Below are 17,801 nucleotides of genomic sequence, written 5' to 3' on the forward strand. Positions count from 1 at the left end.
CTTCCTCCCATGAGTTTATCTTCCATTACCTACTAAAACATTTCAGGAGTGAGAAATGATGGTTCATATAGTCACGCTCCTGCTTTATGTGCTGCTTTGTAACACAGTGGGGGAAAATAGTGTCCAGACATGTTCACTCATCCATTAAATGCATGCATGCTCAAAGTAGAGTCCTTTCTACACAGGCCAGAAACAAATCCAGGAGAGTTAGGCGGCTTAGTGCTTATTGTCTTGTTTTCTTTGGTTTGTGCAGGATTGTGCAAGTATGTTACTTCAACCTTGATGCTTGGATCTGCTGAGTGAATAAACAGCGGAGGAGTGAGTGTGGGTGGAAAATCACGGCGGCAAATGAAAATGTTACAGAGTCAGCGTGCACTGTATAAGTCACTCATTCCCTAAATGGAAAGAGTTTGCAAAAAGCCATCAAACTGTCACCAGGGAAGCACTCGGAGACTCGGTTACATATTCATGTTTTTGGTTATTGAAAATGACAGAATTATTTATCGCATTGTGATTCTACAGACAGGGTGTAAAGGTGATATGAGAGTATGGGAGTCTTGTTTCTTTCAATTTACATATTATATTTTCCTTGTTTTTACGTTACATGTTTGCTTAACTATTACATGAACTGATTTTTTCGACTGTCCTCTTTGCTGATGCAGCACAGCAATTATCCCTATTGTAGGATAAATAATAGATTGACTTATTGTATTGTATCGTAACAAATCTTATCTTAACTTGTCTTGTCTTGTCTTGTCGTGTCTTGTATACCTGCCCAACTCATTTGAAGTCTGTCCATATATTTAGAAAATAAGGGGATATTTTGTCCTTTTCTAAAGATTTTATGAAAGAAAAAAAAAATTTCTGGCAACTTCTGTGACCGAACCTTTATTTTTCTTCGATTCCCCAGCAGTGCATCTCTTTGAGAAGTCCGACAACGTGATGAACGCTGGGACTTGCTCAGCCACCTGCGATGATTTCCACCAGATCAAGATGTCGGTCCTGCAGCTAAAGCAGAAGGTGAAGCTCGCAAAATAATAACAAAAATCAATACACGTGTCTACCTTAAAATAAATATTGAATCCATGAATTTAGCCGTAACACTTTATTTTAAAATCAAAGTGATGCGACCTGCAGTCCTGCAGCTTTTCCTAGTTTTCTACGAGTCATTAAAGCAATTTACTTCCCGATGAACTAAAAATGATTCAACTTTACTGGGGTTAGATGATTGTTTTTTTTTTAATGCTCTTTGCATTTTAAAAAGACATAAAACAACCAGATAATAAAATATACAAAGAGAACATTAGGGGAAAAAAGGAAAAACCAACATAACCTACCTTTTAAAGAGGGCTTATTGTGCAGAGTATTAAAAAAGTATCTGCACTACCTCTGAAACACGTGGGTGATTGTAAAGTGTAAGTTTGTAAAGACACTTTGTATGAATCCACTGGAATAACCGTATTACAAATAATTTTTCATATTCCTTATTTTCTTATCATCACACATTTCCCTCTGGAGGCATCTGAACCCATCAGAGTACGAGTCTGTCAACAGTGCACATGATGTATGGTTTGCTTCCAGTTGTGTGGTCCAGGTGCTCTCAATGCGCTGCTGTAGATGCCTCTTTTTTTTTCCTAATGTCAGTATATTAAGAAAGAAACTACAAGCATAATAGTTATTGAGTACTGTATATTCTTATTATATTCTTATTCATTCCAGAAGGTTAGAGTCTGAATTTAGGGTCACACTGCGGCTCAAATACTTACTGTGTCTGAATTTCAGCCTCTGCTGCATAGAAGCAAGGTCTTTTGTGTGTTTCCCACTGGGATTTCCAGATCTGCATGACGTTATGCAGAGATCAAACATAGCTTTTCCCAAGGATGCCACTTCGCATACAGAGCAGGAGTTCTCCATGGTCATGCTGAATAATGTAAAGGGGTTGCCTGGCCCACCATCTGTCTGGGTTCCACCTTGTAGCATGTTGCAGATGGAAGATCGGCTTTCATCTTTGCCACGGTACATATTTTAAACATAATTTTACTTGAAATTGGCCCTTCGGTGTGTAATTTCCCTGTCTTGTTCAACAGCGCAAAACCATGTTACGAATGCCGACCACATGCAGTTACGCATTGTTGGCTTCCAGAAGAAGGAAAAAAATTCCTCACATCCCACGATGACATGTATTAATGTTGACAATTTAATATGTTGTTTATGGTGTTATTTGTAGATGCCTGTTCATTGACCTGTTCATTCAGTCATTTCGTTCTGCATCCTTTCTTAAGATGGCCCTGCTGTCAAACAGTGCTGACGTCCCTGAGCAGACGACCAGCAAGAAAATGACTTCCTCCACATTTTTACCAGGACCTCCAGGTCTCCCTGGCCCCCCAGGTAAAACACAGCTGAAAATGATAAAACAATGTCTGACTGAAGTTCATGGATCACCAAAGTAACAAGCGGAACATGAATATCTGTAGCAAAGTTTTACCGTAATTTATCCATCAGTTGTCCAGGCATTTCATTTAGAACCAGAAATGTGAACCTTATGGTGGCGCTAGAGGGAAAAGAGATCACCAAATTCAATTCTATGTATCAGACTGTATGTAAAGATGGTCTACATGGTCATAGATTCTGCCTCCTCCATGTTAGTGTTTGGGACTTGGACCAAACTAAAATATCAAAGTACACATTACACATTACACACTTCATTTTTGGTAGTTCTTACCACATTGATGTTTGTTCAAGTACAATTCTTCAAGTATGTTTTGTTTGAATTACTTGATGCTATAAAAATGGGGTGAAACGTTGAGTGTGTGTATCAGTGGGACCTTGTTATTGTGGCTCCATTGGCAGATCACTCCTGTCCAAGATGGCAGCGTTAGTATGTAGGATATTTTGGCTTTGGATTCCTGAATAGTGGGGCCAGAAATTGGCTGAAAAGCATCAAACCCAATCTTATACTGTGTGTAAATTGTTTTGCTGTGATTGCTTAAGTTGTCTCTGAGGTCCACTAATATCACTCTGGTTTATTTTAGGAGATCCAGGAACAGAGGGCCTTCCAGGGTTTAATGGTCTAGTGGGGCCTCCTGGCCCTCCTGGACCGAGGGGCTTAATGGGGCCCATTGGACCCACACCAGACCTGTACCACATCAAACGTGGCCCTCGAGGATCCGTGGTCAGTTTGTACTAGTCTTCCTGAAAGTTATTTTTATATTTAGCTTTACTCAGCATTTTATACAGCGTAATCTCAAGGTTCTGAATCAGCAAGTATGAATGTGTGTGTCCTGACTGTGACCTGCTCTGTGTCATTCTAGGATACAGTAAACTACACTCTTACGCACGTCTTTGCCTTTATTTGCTGTTTGTTCAGATCCACACCTCTGTTCCGTGACACAGGGCAGAATAACTGAATTAATCTGGAATTTAATCTAATCTGGAAAAGCTCCTTTTAGTGTAGTCACAGTTTTTATGGCGTTGTGGGTTGTTCTTGCCAAAGCAGTTCAGATAATTTAGTAATCCTGCGTCGTGAGACAGGGCCCAGGAGAGCTGTGATTGATTTATCTGTATGAAGCAACCAAATATCTCATGTTTCCTTTCACACATTTGAAAAACACACACACACACGCACCCTCTCTTAGAGATATCCCTAATTTTTGGAAGGTGAAAAAAAGGGATGACACATGGTAACGGCCAAAACAACAGAGAGGACTGAATCCATTTACAGCTTTAGTTGTTTTCTTTGGCTCGCCGCTGCAAACCCTCCGTGTTGAAGTGTGGGACCTGAATCAAGAATGTGCAAGATGTGGCCAGTGAGTCATATTTTTAGCTTTTAAAACGCTTGTATTCATGCAATCTCGTTACTGATAAATCAGACTATCAACACCTGCAAATAGACATATCACAAGCTGCGTGGGGCCAAAACCAAGAGGTCAAGAACAGTGTTTTTACATAAAAAAAAAAAAGTTTCAAAAACAGTTTCTTCCTGTGACATTTGGACATGTGTTTTAATTCACAACCTTTTTTCATGACCCGTTAATATATTTAATCAGTGCTCATGCTGACTAAGAGGGAGTCGTCCTGTCTTCACACAAGAACCCTGATTAGATTCTGAGCACTGTTATGCTGTTTTGCAGCCAGGTCTCATGTGTTTGAGTGAATGTCAGGGTTTTGAGAGACCTTGAATGTGGGACAAAGGCTTGACGCTGATCTGAATATTGGCCCCGCTCCTGATACAATGTCGTCAGGCTTCTTCAATGATGTTTATCCCAGGGAAGAGATCAAAGTATTCTCCACCACTGAGCTGAAGTCGCTCAGAAATGGCCTGCGGGCCGTCACACGCTTAATCTCTGCTGGTGGAGTGCAATGGAGGTGTCAGTGTTTAAGGGGTGGCTGTGACTGAGGGGGTTGAGCTGTCGTCCTCTAACCAGAAGGTCGTCCGTTTGTTCCCAGTCTTCCTCATCTGCATGCCGAAGTCTCCTTGGGCAAGACACTGAATCCCTAATTGCCCCCTATAGAAAGTAATGCCCATCGGTGCACTGTATGAATGTGTGTGTGAATGGCAATAAACTGTCCTGTAAAGCACTTTGAGTGGTCACCAAGACTAGAAAAGTGCCATATAAATACAGATCATTTACCATTTACCATTCTTTTTTAAACGATTTAAAGTAAATGGGTGTTCTGAGAAAAAAAGTGAAGTGACACATTTTTGTTTGTTTGCAAGATGCGTCATCGGGCTAACAGACAAACACATGCTTATTTACATCATTGGGATTTTACAGTGTCCGGAATCGCCTTACTTTTGAGTGTGGAATCAGACTGGCGGAAACAGGTGATTGAAACAGAAATGAAATGCCTTTCTTTTTATCTAACAGGGGCCTCCAGGAGCATCAGGAAAGGATGGGCGAAAGGTGAGGTCCCACCCTATTTTGTCAGCTAATCAAAATAAAACTTCCATCAATCCATTATATACACTGTAAGGGCTGCGGGGGGGAGGGGGGGGGGGGGGGGGGGGGGGGGAGGCATTGAGGCAGCGCTTGGGTGCATTCAGAACTTACTGCTGACCAGTTGTGATCAGATCACTCAGGACGGATATCAATACCACTGAACTGGGTCAGGGACAAACAACCATTCACTCTCACAATCCCACCTATTGTACATTTTGAGTCTACTATTAACCTGACCCCAATCTGCATCTTGTGTGAGGAAGTCAGAGTATCCAGAGAGCATGCTGAGAGACCCTGGCTGAACCAGGAGTCAAACGAAGATCCTTCTTGCTGTGAAGCGACAGTGCTAACCGCTAACCTTCCATTCCACCAGTTTGTTTTGCTTAAATTGTTTCTCGACCTCTCCAGAAAAGCACTCGGCAGCTTCCAGGATACTGACAAACTGACTCAGTTGGATGTTGCACAGGCAGAGTCAGTCCCTGCAGACGATTGGATCCCTTTACTACAAGTTGCTACAAGCAGCTTTGAGAGAGGAAAAATAAAGTGATTTCAGTAGTTTGCACAATTGTGGGTACCACATGAGCAAAAGCCGTGTAGGTTGAAATTATGTGGCTTGTACAAAAGCATCTTGGTATAATGTGTTCTGTCAGTATTTATGTTAGGTGAGGTTTTCTCAGTTGGTCATGATTTCTCTCTTAAATCAGAAATGACCCAATTCCCAAGTGGCTGAGGCCAACAGCTGGTATTTTAAGTGGCAACCATGGACGTATTATCCATGGTGGTTACCGAGCAACTTCTACCTGGTGGCCAGTGTGACGACTGTGGATCCCTCAAGGTTATTGCAATTGATTCAAATATCATACAGATTACACGAAAAGTACTTCTGGATTTGCTACCGGGAGGTAGTACCCACATTTCAAAAGTAACTGGAATGTTTTTCTCTCCTGGGAGGCCTGAGGCTAAGTGTTAAAGAAAGAGGCTCCAGCAGCTGGTTAAGCCTCATATTATGGAGGCACAATGCAGAACCCATCCCGGTTACAGTGAGATTTGTGTCAGCATTTTTCACATTGTTGGCATTAAACCCGATTTGCCCGCATCTTTGCTCCCATGTTTGTGTCATTGATAGACAAACATCAAATGGGGATGTTAGACAAACTCAGTTTTTACCAACAAAGATAATATGGACATCATCAAAGACAACAAACAACAGTGGCCATACAATGATTAGCCACAATACAGACCTCTTGTGTAATTGAAGCTCTGTTATCCTGCAGGATGTCAGAACCTGTTCAGACCACAGACTTTTTTTAAAGATGGATGATGCGTTTCCACTTCCTCCCACTATCCAGAAATAAAGAGTTTGTGCAGCAGCAATCTGGCGTATCAAGGTCCCTCCGATACACGCAGTATCCCCATCTCATCCACTAACATGGAGGAGGCGTGCTCTACTACCTATACTACAGGGGATCAGTCATGACGTCCATCCTTATACAGAGTCTCTGGTGCAGACGGACAGCAGCCAGTTGAAGTAGTTGGGACTGATCTGTGACACACTATCAGACATCAGAACTAAAATTTATTAATATCTGGTTTAGATGCTGTAAGAAAACTTGCTTTGAGGATAAGATTTGCAGTCTGTGGAAAGTTGATGCTGATTTATTACAACATTACTAGTTACTAGGGGATTATACCTCTTTTACACCAATATTAGCAAGTATAGGTTTTTTTTTTTTAATACAGGCAAACCCGCAAAAAAAGCTGAAGAGTGAAAACGCACTCTTTCACTTCGCTGTCTCGCCAAATTAGCGTGTTCACCCAGGTGTCATGTTTCCATCACTGCCGATAAAAACCTGTGTCTACTGCTGAGTCATTTGACCCAGTAGTTACTGCCTCTTGTATCCATTCCCATTTCAGACAAAAGCCAGATGTTGGTGGGAGTTAGTGGGGTTTTTTGACCAATGGAAAAGAGGCTTAAGTGTAATTTTGATAAGAGATGTTGTTCCTTGTCATCAAGAATGACCAGTCACCCACGTCTCGCTGAGGACGATAAGTACAAGGTTCTCGTGTGTTTGCTCAGCTCGTGGATCATGTACGGTGCAATTTAGGTGCATCTATTGACACAGCACCTCTGTATTCCTTCAGTATGTTTGTGTGGATAGATGGAGGGTGATGCTAATCTGTCTCTCTGAGTTACAAATCCAAACCATCTGCCAAAACACTCACAGCCCCACCGTGACCCTGAGCCACGCCGGCTTACAACAGCCTCGGTAGCCTGGTGAACGTGTGTACATGCTACCGTAGGTCAACAGGCTGCCGTGATCAAGTCACAGCCAAGCTACCATTACATTATGTTACACTAAGAGCCCCTTTTCTCTTTGATGGCCACTGAGAAGACACAGCAAGGAATCGTTAGACATTTTTGGTAAATGCATGCACTCGCTTTCACAGTGAAGAAGTTGGAAATGAAGATTGATACCAGCGTCCTTCAAGAAAGCTACAGCAGGGATTGAATTAGCTTTGCTCAGCTCAGCGTAAAGACTGGATGCAAGGGCAAACACTGAGTCCTGGCTCTCCCCCGAGTTCAGAAATACACCCACTAACACTGTTGCTCAAGAACACATGGCATCAACTGTATTGGAAATGAAAGGTTGTGGTTTTGATGCAGAGCTAGAACCGTTCCTCTCTGCAGGGAACAGTGGCTGACACCATCGCAGCACTTACAGTAACTCATAACTCGTGTTTTCACATTTCAGGTCAATGCATGGATTAAATAACCGAGATATAACAATGTCAATTAGTGAACTTGAGATGTGAAGTGAAGCTTTGGAAACAGCCAGGTTAGCTGTTGTCCCCTGTGTACAGTCTTTGTGCTGAGCTACCAGCACCCGTGCCATATTTAAGGCACAGACATAACAGTGGTATTGATTATGTTATTCTCGTTTTGTTCTCAGTTTAGAAAAATAAACTAATATCCCAAAATAAAAAAATATTCTTTTAACTGGCTAAGGCACAATATTTCTTGAAAATTATACATTTGTAGTCACTCTCATCCTGATCTCGACTTTCTCTCCCTATGTGTCAGGGACATTGTGACTAAATACCTTGAGTACTGTGTGTGACAATATTTAAAAAGTATGTATTAATCCAAGTTCCCTGACACCCCATCCAGCTCCTTATCTAGAAAGTTATGAATTCCTCTCATGTTTTTTCCCACTGTAATTCATCTCGACTAAATATTTGTTTTGTTTCCTCAGGGGGACAGAGGAGCTCCTGGGCCCGTCGGACCACCAGTAAGACTTTGATAATGAAGCCACACTGTTGTAACTTGTTACTACTATTCAGAACTAAACTTAATCTGCAAAACAGAGTATAGAGTAGTTGTTGCCTTAGATAATAACTGATGGTGCTAATGTTAACATATTAGGAGATGTTCAGTGCCCACTGGCCACTCAAAGACAATCCATTGATCAGCTGGATTTCTGTTGGGTTAATATCTTTGTGGCTACTGAGTCATTCAAATGTTCAATTAAATTCATTCTTTCTTTATTAGGAAGTGAAAAGGCTCATTTATGCTCAATGTTAGATTTGTATACGGAAAGAGACGGAGACACTCTGTCTAGTTCATTTCATCTGTATTTGGGAACATCTTCTGAAAGCTTAATCGAACGAAACGGAGCAGCAACATAGGACAATATGGGGGGGGGGGGGGGGCAGTGTATCGAATATTACAAGCGAGACGATCATAGGACATGAGGAAGAAATTTCAACAGTGGTGGAACTTTTTGAGAGACTTTACGCGTTGGTAAGACACACAGGATATGATGTTTCTTCTCCTGAGCAAAGGGACAAACACTTTCTTTAGAGGTACATTATCACAACCTCCTCTATGCTGACATGTTTGTCAGAAGCTCTAGTCTCTGCACTCCCCTCTAGTGGAGGAATTGCCTCACAACCATGCCAACATAAAGGACTCATGTGTAGTTTGAATTGGACGTATCTCTTTTCGTACATAAAAGCAGCATAGACCAGCCTTTACATTAACTTAATTTCTCCAAATAATATTTTTAAAATGTTTGTCTCATGATTCATATTTGGCACATTTGTCTACCAGGGTCCTCCAGGCTCCTTTAATTTCCTGCTCGTGCTCATGGCTGACATCCGCAACGACATCGCTGAACTGCAGAGCAAGGTGTACGGTCGGCCGTTGCCCTCGCCGGTGGACGACTTCTCTACAGTCCCCGACAGCTGGAGGGTCAACACGGACAGTCAGGACACGGGATCAGGGGAGGACGACAAATAAGCACCATCTTGAACAGGTGGAGAGGAGGAGGAAACCAGACGGGACAGACATTGACTGAAATATTTAAAGAGGGTCGATTGAAAGACTTTATGTCGGATGTCAATACTGAAAGTGGTTTGATTTTTTATTTAACTGTATAAACTATACATGTCTTTTCATCACAGATGTTTATTTTTGTATGATATACAAGAGTATATGTAATTTTATAACAAAATGAGCAGACTGTGCAAATGCATGTTTTTTTTATTGGATGTTTTCAGAAACATATTGTTCCTTCACAGCACATTAAACAAGTCTCTCGTGGAAGCTGTTTGCTCCTCATTGCTTTGTGACACTCTTGTGCTCTGATCCGTTTCACACAAAACGAGAGAGACGCCGAAAATGGATGAATCAACTGACATAATCCCACTTGAATGCATTTAGCAAAGAGATTCGAGCAGCAGGGACGTTGGACTGGAGAAATAAAACTGCAGGGTGACTCCACAGCCTTCTGTCCTCATCTGTGAGATACGAGTAAGAGGAGATGGAAAAGAAAACTAAGGGCAGTGATGCTTAACAACAGTTTGTCCTCGTGCATCTTCTCTAGACCTCAGATTATCTCTGGGAAAACTAAGGGCGGTTTGTATTACTGCATTTTCATAAAACAAAATACGCACAAGTTGGTGACAGTCTATCAAGAACAGTGGGTGTTATTGCCAGTTTCCCAGCAGGCAGTTGTTTATAGTTAACTTGTTTACTTACGTTGTGTAAAACCAGTCAGTGTTTAACTGGTCAGTGTTTAACTCAGGTGCTGCAGGAAACTGTCAATCCAAAGTTTTCATTGAGTCGTCCCCCGCTTCCCACTAACTGTGAAATCTAATGCACATCTGAACTCAACTCATTTTACATTTGTGGCTTCATGGATGAGACTGACTTAATTTCTAACACTAGTTCACTCTATTCACCACTAGAGGGCGACCTACTCAAAGCCAACAGTCTAATTCACTGACATTTGTGATATTCTGGTTAACTTCATGTCATCAGGTTTTCTACAGTGTCATAACACTGAGAAATAAATGGACTATTTATCCCAAGCAGTATTACGACACATTATAATGTAGCTGTAAGAAGATATAAGAACATTGTGTTTATGAATGTACAGCATCTGTCAAGAAGAAATATATTTCATATTATGGTCTTTTGCTATATTGAGATTAACTATCTGTAGCACTTGTAGTCAAGATGTTGAAATTGTTGCTAAATACATAAATTAAATCCGGTTAAATAAACAAAATATGTATTGTTTAAAACTATGTCACATAGTTTCCTATAAACAGTTTACTAAATGTCTGTATACTGCTTATTACCAGCATCAATAAAAAATGCTTCTCTACAAATGATTAATCTGAAAGTACCAATAGATTTACACAGTATGACATGATATTATTTCTTGCCATTATCCACAATAACCTCCCCTGGTTCATCTAAAATACTGACAGCTTTGAAGTCTGATATATGTTCTCCCTCAGTTTTGGCCTCTGAAGTGAGAACGAGGTCTTGGTGTTAGGTTTCCAGCTGCGTTTTTGATATAGTAGTGCAGCCTTTCCTGAAGTCATGAACTTTGTAGTTTTGTTCTTTTTGCTGCTCATAACTCATATTTATCTCACTCTGTCTTCATTTGGAAGAGGAGAAGCTGCAGATACGATCTGGGGGGGGGGGAAACAAAATGATGTCACTTTATTTTTTAGCAAAAACAAGAACACGCAATAAAACTCAAAACAGCCTGTTCAAGAAACCTTCAGTGTCGTTCATCAGCGCGGATCTAAACATGTTGTAACTTCCCTCCAAATACTTCATCAACCACAGGAGAATATAGCAACTCAGCACATCTGTTCAGAGAGAAGGAGAACTTTACATGACGGATTTCTTATTTTTCTGGTCTTACACGTCTAATAATAGTCTAATAATGTGACAAATGATAATAGGCTGATATGTCTCCATGAACATTTTTTTTTCAACTGGTTTCTGTGTTATTTGATATCACAATTACCCAATGAAATTGCATGTAGGTGCATTTTCATTTTCTCATTTTCTTTCTCAAGGCTCGATAATAGTTTTTCATCCATTACTGTCAGTGGGGGTCAAGGTTAACCTAACCAGCTCTGGTTTCTCTTTTTCATCAACTTTTTATTGCATATTTGTCACGTGCAGTTTTTGTTTGTAGAGATTCAGTAACAATAATTCTTGTACTTATGATCGGTATCAGCAACTAGAAATAAAACCACTGCCCTGCAGAAAACACCCCTCAACGAAAAAAATGTTATTAGACAAACACTACCAAAAGTTCACTTAAATAACAACAACAATAATATTAATAATAATTGATTTCACAGCATTAGACTAGCAAGTTACTTTAGGATATATTATAAATAAATACATGAATAATTGAAATAAAACAAAATGGTCAAATAAAACCAAAGATTCAAATCTAATTAGTGAGGGACAGATAAGATGTCATGCAGACTGATCTGAGATTTGAACAGTCCAATGGGAGTCCAGCTGCCAGATGGGACAGAGTCGTGGTCCCTGCTTGTGAAAAAGATCATCACACACTGTCTCTGGTTTCTTCTCCAAACTGTCATTCTTTAAGTTTGGGGGAAACTATTACACAGCGGACATCATCCAGTGCCGCCCCTTTGTCCACTAGGTGGCAGTCATTTATCAGTCACGTTACAGTGTGTGCTGATCAAAGTTTACAGGCCTTTGAATGATGCACAGCAAACAGTGTGGGTGAACTCATTAAACTTTTGCAGTTCAAAGAGGAGCAGATGAAGACGATCAAAACACAATCATGAATAAAGCTTTGTGGACATTTTCCCTCAGCTTCATTTTTCTTTTTTTATGTCCTGACTTAGCGATAGCAGATCATTATTATGTATTAACATCAAGAGTGGCCTGTTTCTGTCGGTGAAATGATCTACTTTTTTTATGCATTATTACATATACATTAACTAACAGTCAAATGCAACAAACAGTCTTTCCTGTCAACTAATGTGAAAATAACCATGCAATCTGATTAACTATCAATATTATCACCATGCCAACCGTCATTATATATAACGTTTAAAACAAAAAGATCACATGGAGAGGGATCCTTTAAAACTGTCCAATGCCTCCTTCATTAAACGCAACATCATTGTTGACATGTTGTCAGTTTCAGAAGAGAAGAGCCGATGTCATTATTTGCGTTTGATTAAAGAGCGGCCGATATTAAAACTCCTGCACACATCTTCACAACAAGGTCCTGATAGAGGGGACGTGTACAAAAAAAACTTCATATATTTCTCCCCAAAATCCTCTCTGGAAGTAATTAATCACCATCATACAAGCCTTTAAAGATTTCAAATATTTGCTGAAGTGGCCCCTTGTTCCTAATTATATCTCCCTGCTCGTCCCCCTCATTATTTAGAACTATACCCACAAAGGGACGCAATGCTGAATGGGAGCTGTCACCCAGTCAGCCCCCTCCCAAAGAAAATGTTACATAGCAAATGAATGAGTGAGTTACTGTGCGGCGATAAAAGGCCTTAATGAGGTAATTTTATTAGTAGTGGCTGCCCAGAACTGTTGGACGCAGATGGAAACAAACAGAGAGGGGCAGCATAGAGAAAATTAGTGTTACCCAATTCATTAATTAATGCATTAGTGTGGGCAGCAAATTAACTGCCCCAAAAATCCCCCATTCAGTGAAGATTATGATGGAGAAAGAAAATACATTGTTGCCCTCCAACGTAATTACAAGACAGTGCAAATTCAATTCTAATGAGGCGAAAGGCATCCCCTTAACATGCATCCCCTATTTCCCCCTCTAAAAGGGGCTCGCTCTTAAGTTTAAGGAAGTCCTGAGAGTGAAGGAGACAATAATGAGAGATCGGCCCGGCCCTGAGTGCTTTATACGCTGCAAACAGGTAAAGAGGATTGAATGGCTCTCTTTCTGGGACTCCTGGGGGGCCTGTCTTCCCAGCACAACAACACTTGGCCCTGAGAAAAGGGGTCCACCGAGGAGCCGGGGGGTGGGAGCGGGGGGGGATGAATGGACCTGTGCTGCAGTGGGTCAGATTGAATGGCCACAAGTTCTTCAATGGTTGCAAACTCTGTTGTGCCGGGGGGACTCCACACATGTACACAAACACAAACACACACTCACACACACACACACACACACACACAGGAGCACACGTAGACGGCCCTAACCCCTCCACCTCTCCCTCTCATCGAGTTATCTTTACACAGGCTTTGTCTCCTCTAATTGGAGCTGATGAGGGACTAATTGGTAGCTTTTTTTACAACACCCAGTACTTAAGCGATGGCAAACCGAGGGAGGCGGCATGAGTGGAGTTAATGAGAGGCTTTGCACAAATAAAAGATTTAGTGCGGGCCCGTTTCACAGAATGGGAGAAAAAGGAAAGTTGAGGATATCCTTTGTGTCCTCGCCATCTTTCACTCATGTGCAGGTATCTGAAAAGGCGAGGGAGCGGTGGAGGGCACACATGCGGCCGCCCCGAAACGTTGAGCACTTACTTGTGCGCATAAAGGGATCTGCGCCGTATTGTTTGGGGCCCACAGTTTAGTGTGTCTGTTAATAATGAGAAAAAGGGCTGCTCCTCAAATGAATGTGGCACAGTCCTCAGTGGACAATAAGTGGCCTCTCTTGCCTGGACCACACTGGACCGTGTTGAGGCAATCAGAAGCAAAGGTCTTGGTCCCTCTGCATTGTGGAGGGCGACGTGTCCAACAAACAATACAGCAGCGAGTTATATGAAAGCATTTCTTTGTAGGTGATTGATGCAAAAATATTAATAATCAAAGTAAAAAGCTGGTCTTGGTTATAATAATTGAGGCTTGTGTGTCTCTGGTTGGGTGTCCATCCATCTATCTACATTGGTATAGTGTAGAAAAATCCACCCATGTGGCTCAGGAGATACAGCGGGTCGTCTTCTCACCAGAAGGTTGGTGGTTCGATCCCGGCAATTCCAAATTACCCCTGACGCCTCTACTGACAATGTGTGGGTGATGTGTGATAGAGTAAGTGCTGCACAAAGATGCACTGCAGGAATGTGTGCGTGAATAGGTGGATGGCAAAATTGTACCACAAAGCAGTTTGAGTGGTCATCAAGACTAGAAAACTGCAGTATAAATACAGACCATTTTACCATTACTCACTAATTTACTCCTGTCTTCCTGGATCAGTTCGAGATTTGTATCCTGGTGGCAAACTCAAGAGCACAGCAGGTTGGACCACGGGACGTTTCCCGAGCATGCCGTCATCCCAGCAGACATCTGCGTTCATGTGATAATGGTTTGCTTTGTGCCTCCAAACACCACGAAGCAACAGGCTTCATTAACTAAGCCGACGCGTCACACCAGGAGGTGACGGGCCACTCTCCCTTTCCCCCTAATGTGACACAGGGGTAATACAAACATCTTCGAATGCCCTGTGGAGCCCCATACATCGCACAAATGTTATTTGTTTTATCCGATTAGGCCAATTCAGAGGCTCTAAAACCAAAAGACGACGTAAAACTTGCCCAAAAGGAAAAGGAAAACAAGGTTCATTGATGAAAACCAGGAAATAAGTGAAAAAGCCAATTAAACTACATCGATAGATATATGTAGACAAAATAGATCTAAGAAGAAGGCTAAAGTATTATTTAAATTTTAGTTGAGACGTCATTAGTACACGCTCCAGTAATAACAGTATCGCCGAAAAAACGGCAATCCACTCGCCGTCACCTCCAAGATACAGCGTCGTGTAATTCACTGGCCAAATATTTGTGCTGACTCGTGATAAACTATTCACAGTCTCAGTGACCCATTAACATCCTACAGGATCCCCCATTGTCCGCCGCTAAATGGGCCCATTAGCATCGCCATTGTCATTTAAATCCCCTGTTTCCCAACAAAGAGCGCGGTTTAACTTTCTAATGGGGGACTTCCTCGGACAAAGCGCGGAGGCCTCTAATTTCTCTGCTTCCTAAATCCACTGGAAACCTGTTGGAGTTCTTCGCGTTTCAGATGCTACACAAAAGTTAGCATCTCCGTCATAATTTCCATGTACTTCACTTAGAATCTCGTGCTTTATGATATTGTTGTCTCAGTCATTCTTTAATGTGTAATTTATCTTATCGTATATATCTTATATTTTTATTTTTATTATTTTACACTAATAATTTTATTTCATTTGTATTACTTGCACTATGATGTATTACGTTTTACTGTCCTTTTGTTGTACCATTACACCTGTAAAGCACTTTGGTCAACCAAGTGGTTTTAAATGTGCTATATAAATAAAATTTACATTGACATGACATTGATTCTTTATTTTGTCTACAGTATCAAGGGTTGTTTGTGAACCGCCAATTAATTAGGTGTGATCTTCTCCCTCATATTCCCTGTTCAGATCACTATTTGGAACTAATTTGACAAAAAGCAATGATTCCTCATTCCTCACGATGTGTTTCATTATTGTGTCTCTCTAAGATCAACGTTGACACAGAAAAGAAAAAGCAATCAGCCTTGTTGATTCTGTCTTTGAGCTGATTTTAACCGTACGCCTTGGAAGCTATGTTTTCATTGGTTTTTGGTGGTTTCTTTGTTTGTTTGTCTGCGTATTAGCCAGATTACACAAAAACTACAGAACCAATCGTATTGAAACGTGCTGGAAGGCTGGGACATGGGCCAGGGAAGAATCCCTCTACTTTTAGAGAAGATTCGATAAAGGGAGTGGATCAGGGAATTTCGATTTTCACTTTCTTTAACATTGCGTTTCTCAAAGTGTTTTGTTATTTCTGAAGAAATACTGCAAAGATCTTTATAAAGAAAACAGGCATGTGTACAATGCTATGAATAATAAAACGTAGGTGGCCAATTAGCCTCGGTGGAGGTATGCACCCTCCAAGTGCCCTTCTAGTATACCTCTGATTATTTTGGTACAAAGTATTTTTTTTGTGTGATTGTTGTTCATGACTTCCAGACAGAGTAAAATCAATCTCATAGTATTATTTATGATATGATTTGCAACATATGTGTTGCATTAGAAATTGAAGAAGTAAAAGACATTCTACTCTGGAAACCTCAGCTGCTGTGTCATTGTGGTTAAATGATTTGCAAAGGTCGAGAAATAGTTCAGTGGTAAACATGTGTAAGAACAAAAAGGTGGCAAAAAAAAGAAGCAGACCAGCCCTGTTCATGTATCTCATATAAAGGAAATGCTCATGAAATGAAGCATAAAACCTTACTGTGGTAAACACCATGCAGCTCAGTCCTTGCCATTTGCTGATCATTTGCCAGAGTGGTCAAAATCCCCAGATTAGTGTCACCACAATAGCCTGTTGTTGTCCTGAGGTTGGTTCCTGAACCAGTAATCACAGCCCCTCACAGAAAGTGATGCTGCGCCTCCAGGAGGAAGCTGATTTAGAGTAAATAGAAAGTGAGTGGCACACAATTGTGTCGTTTCCCCCGTCACCCACTGAGGCTTTCAGACAGCTCATGGCAGCATGAAAGCTCCTGCAGCCGACATGACTTAAGTCACCTCACCTTTCACCGACCTCATGCAGGCCCACGAGCCGCTGAGGAGCAGCAACTGAAGGACGGCCATCACCATGTGGGTTTTGTTATATTTGATGTGTTTATTGTTTGTTACATCATCGTTTCCTTCATGACTAATACAGGAGAGATGACTAATACAGGACAGATGATAGTTTTTTGGGGGGGGGGTATAGGTTTACCAGAGGTGCAGTCTGTGCAGGATGTATATGTGTTAGACGTCAGATAACATTCTTTACATAAAACTAACTTTTAGTATTGGTCCCACTGAAAGTAACAACAGACACCAACCTCATAGACTAATGCTAGAATTAAATTACCATTCATATTAGTTTATCATAATGGCATCTTTGGTCCTGATTGACGGGCAAGAATAGATTATAATAAGCCTTACTCCAACACACAAGCCATGTAGTGTACTCTCTAGTACCCCTAGTAGTTTACTGTTTATTTGAGGGGGGGCACCATGTGGTGCTGCCCTCGGTACTGTTACTTACACTGCTACGCCCCTGCTCATAGATTGTGTTGAGAAGAGAGAGAGAGAGAGAGAGAGAGAGAGAGAGGGAGAGAGAGAAGGGGGGGGGGATAAGAGAGCGAAGGGGGAGAGAGTGAGAGAGATAAGAGAGGAAGGGAGAGAGAGAGAGAGAGAGAGAGAGAGAGAGAGAGAGAGAGAGAGAGAGAGAGAGAGAATGAAGAGAACGAGAGAGATAGAGGGGAAGAGAGGAGAGAAAGAAAGAAAGAAAGAGAGAGAATGAAGAGATAGAGAAAAGAGAGAGAGATAGAGAGAAAAGAGATTGAGAGAGAAAGAGAGCGAATGAGAATGAAGTGAGAGAGAAGAGAGAGAGACAGAGAATGAAGTGAGAGAGAAGAGAGAGAGACAGAGAATGAAGTGAGAGAGAAGAGAGAGAGACAGAGAATGAAGTGAGAGAGGAACCGTCCAATGAGAAAACGCCCTGTTGGCCCTCCAGCCTTCCCGT

General features: G+C 41.4%; 1 protein-coding gene across 3 annotated transcripts in view; it reads left to right on the forward strand.

Moving 5' to 3' along the window:
- The window catches only part of ccbe1 (collagen and calcium binding EGF domains 1), a 34,073-nt gene extending 24,171 nt beyond the window's left edge, over positions 1 to 9,902 (forward strand). For 2 of the 3 annotated variants that reach the window (XM_034602987.1, XM_034602985.1), the window contains 6 exons: positions 911 to 1,020; positions 2,283 to 2,388; positions 3,033 to 3,172; positions 4,869 to 4,904; positions 8,195 to 8,230; positions 9,052 to 9,902. In XM_034602987.1, the coding sequence (XP_034458878.1) occupies positions 911 to 1,020; positions 2,283 to 2,388; positions 3,033 to 3,172; positions 4,869 to 4,904; positions 8,195 to 8,230; positions 9,052 to 9,240 (617 nt within the window). In that variant the 3' untranslated portion in view covers positions 9,241 to 9,902. The remainder of the gene's footprint in view (positions 1 to 910; positions 1,021 to 2,282; positions 2,389 to 3,032; positions 3,173 to 4,868; positions 4,905 to 8,194; positions 8,231 to 9,051) is intronic. The other variant, XM_034602986.1, reaches the window with a different exon arrangement.
- Positions 9,903 to 17,801: the final 7,899 nt, after the last annotated feature.

The sequence above is a fragment of the Hippoglossus hippoglossus genome, chromosome 12 (assembly GCF_009819705.1).
Source record: "Hippoglossus hippoglossus isolate fHipHip1 chromosome 12, fHipHip1.pri, whole genome shotgun sequence".
Lineage (NCBI taxonomy): Eukaryota > Metazoa > Chordata > Actinopteri > Pleuronectiformes > Pleuronectidae > Hippoglossus > Hippoglossus hippoglossus.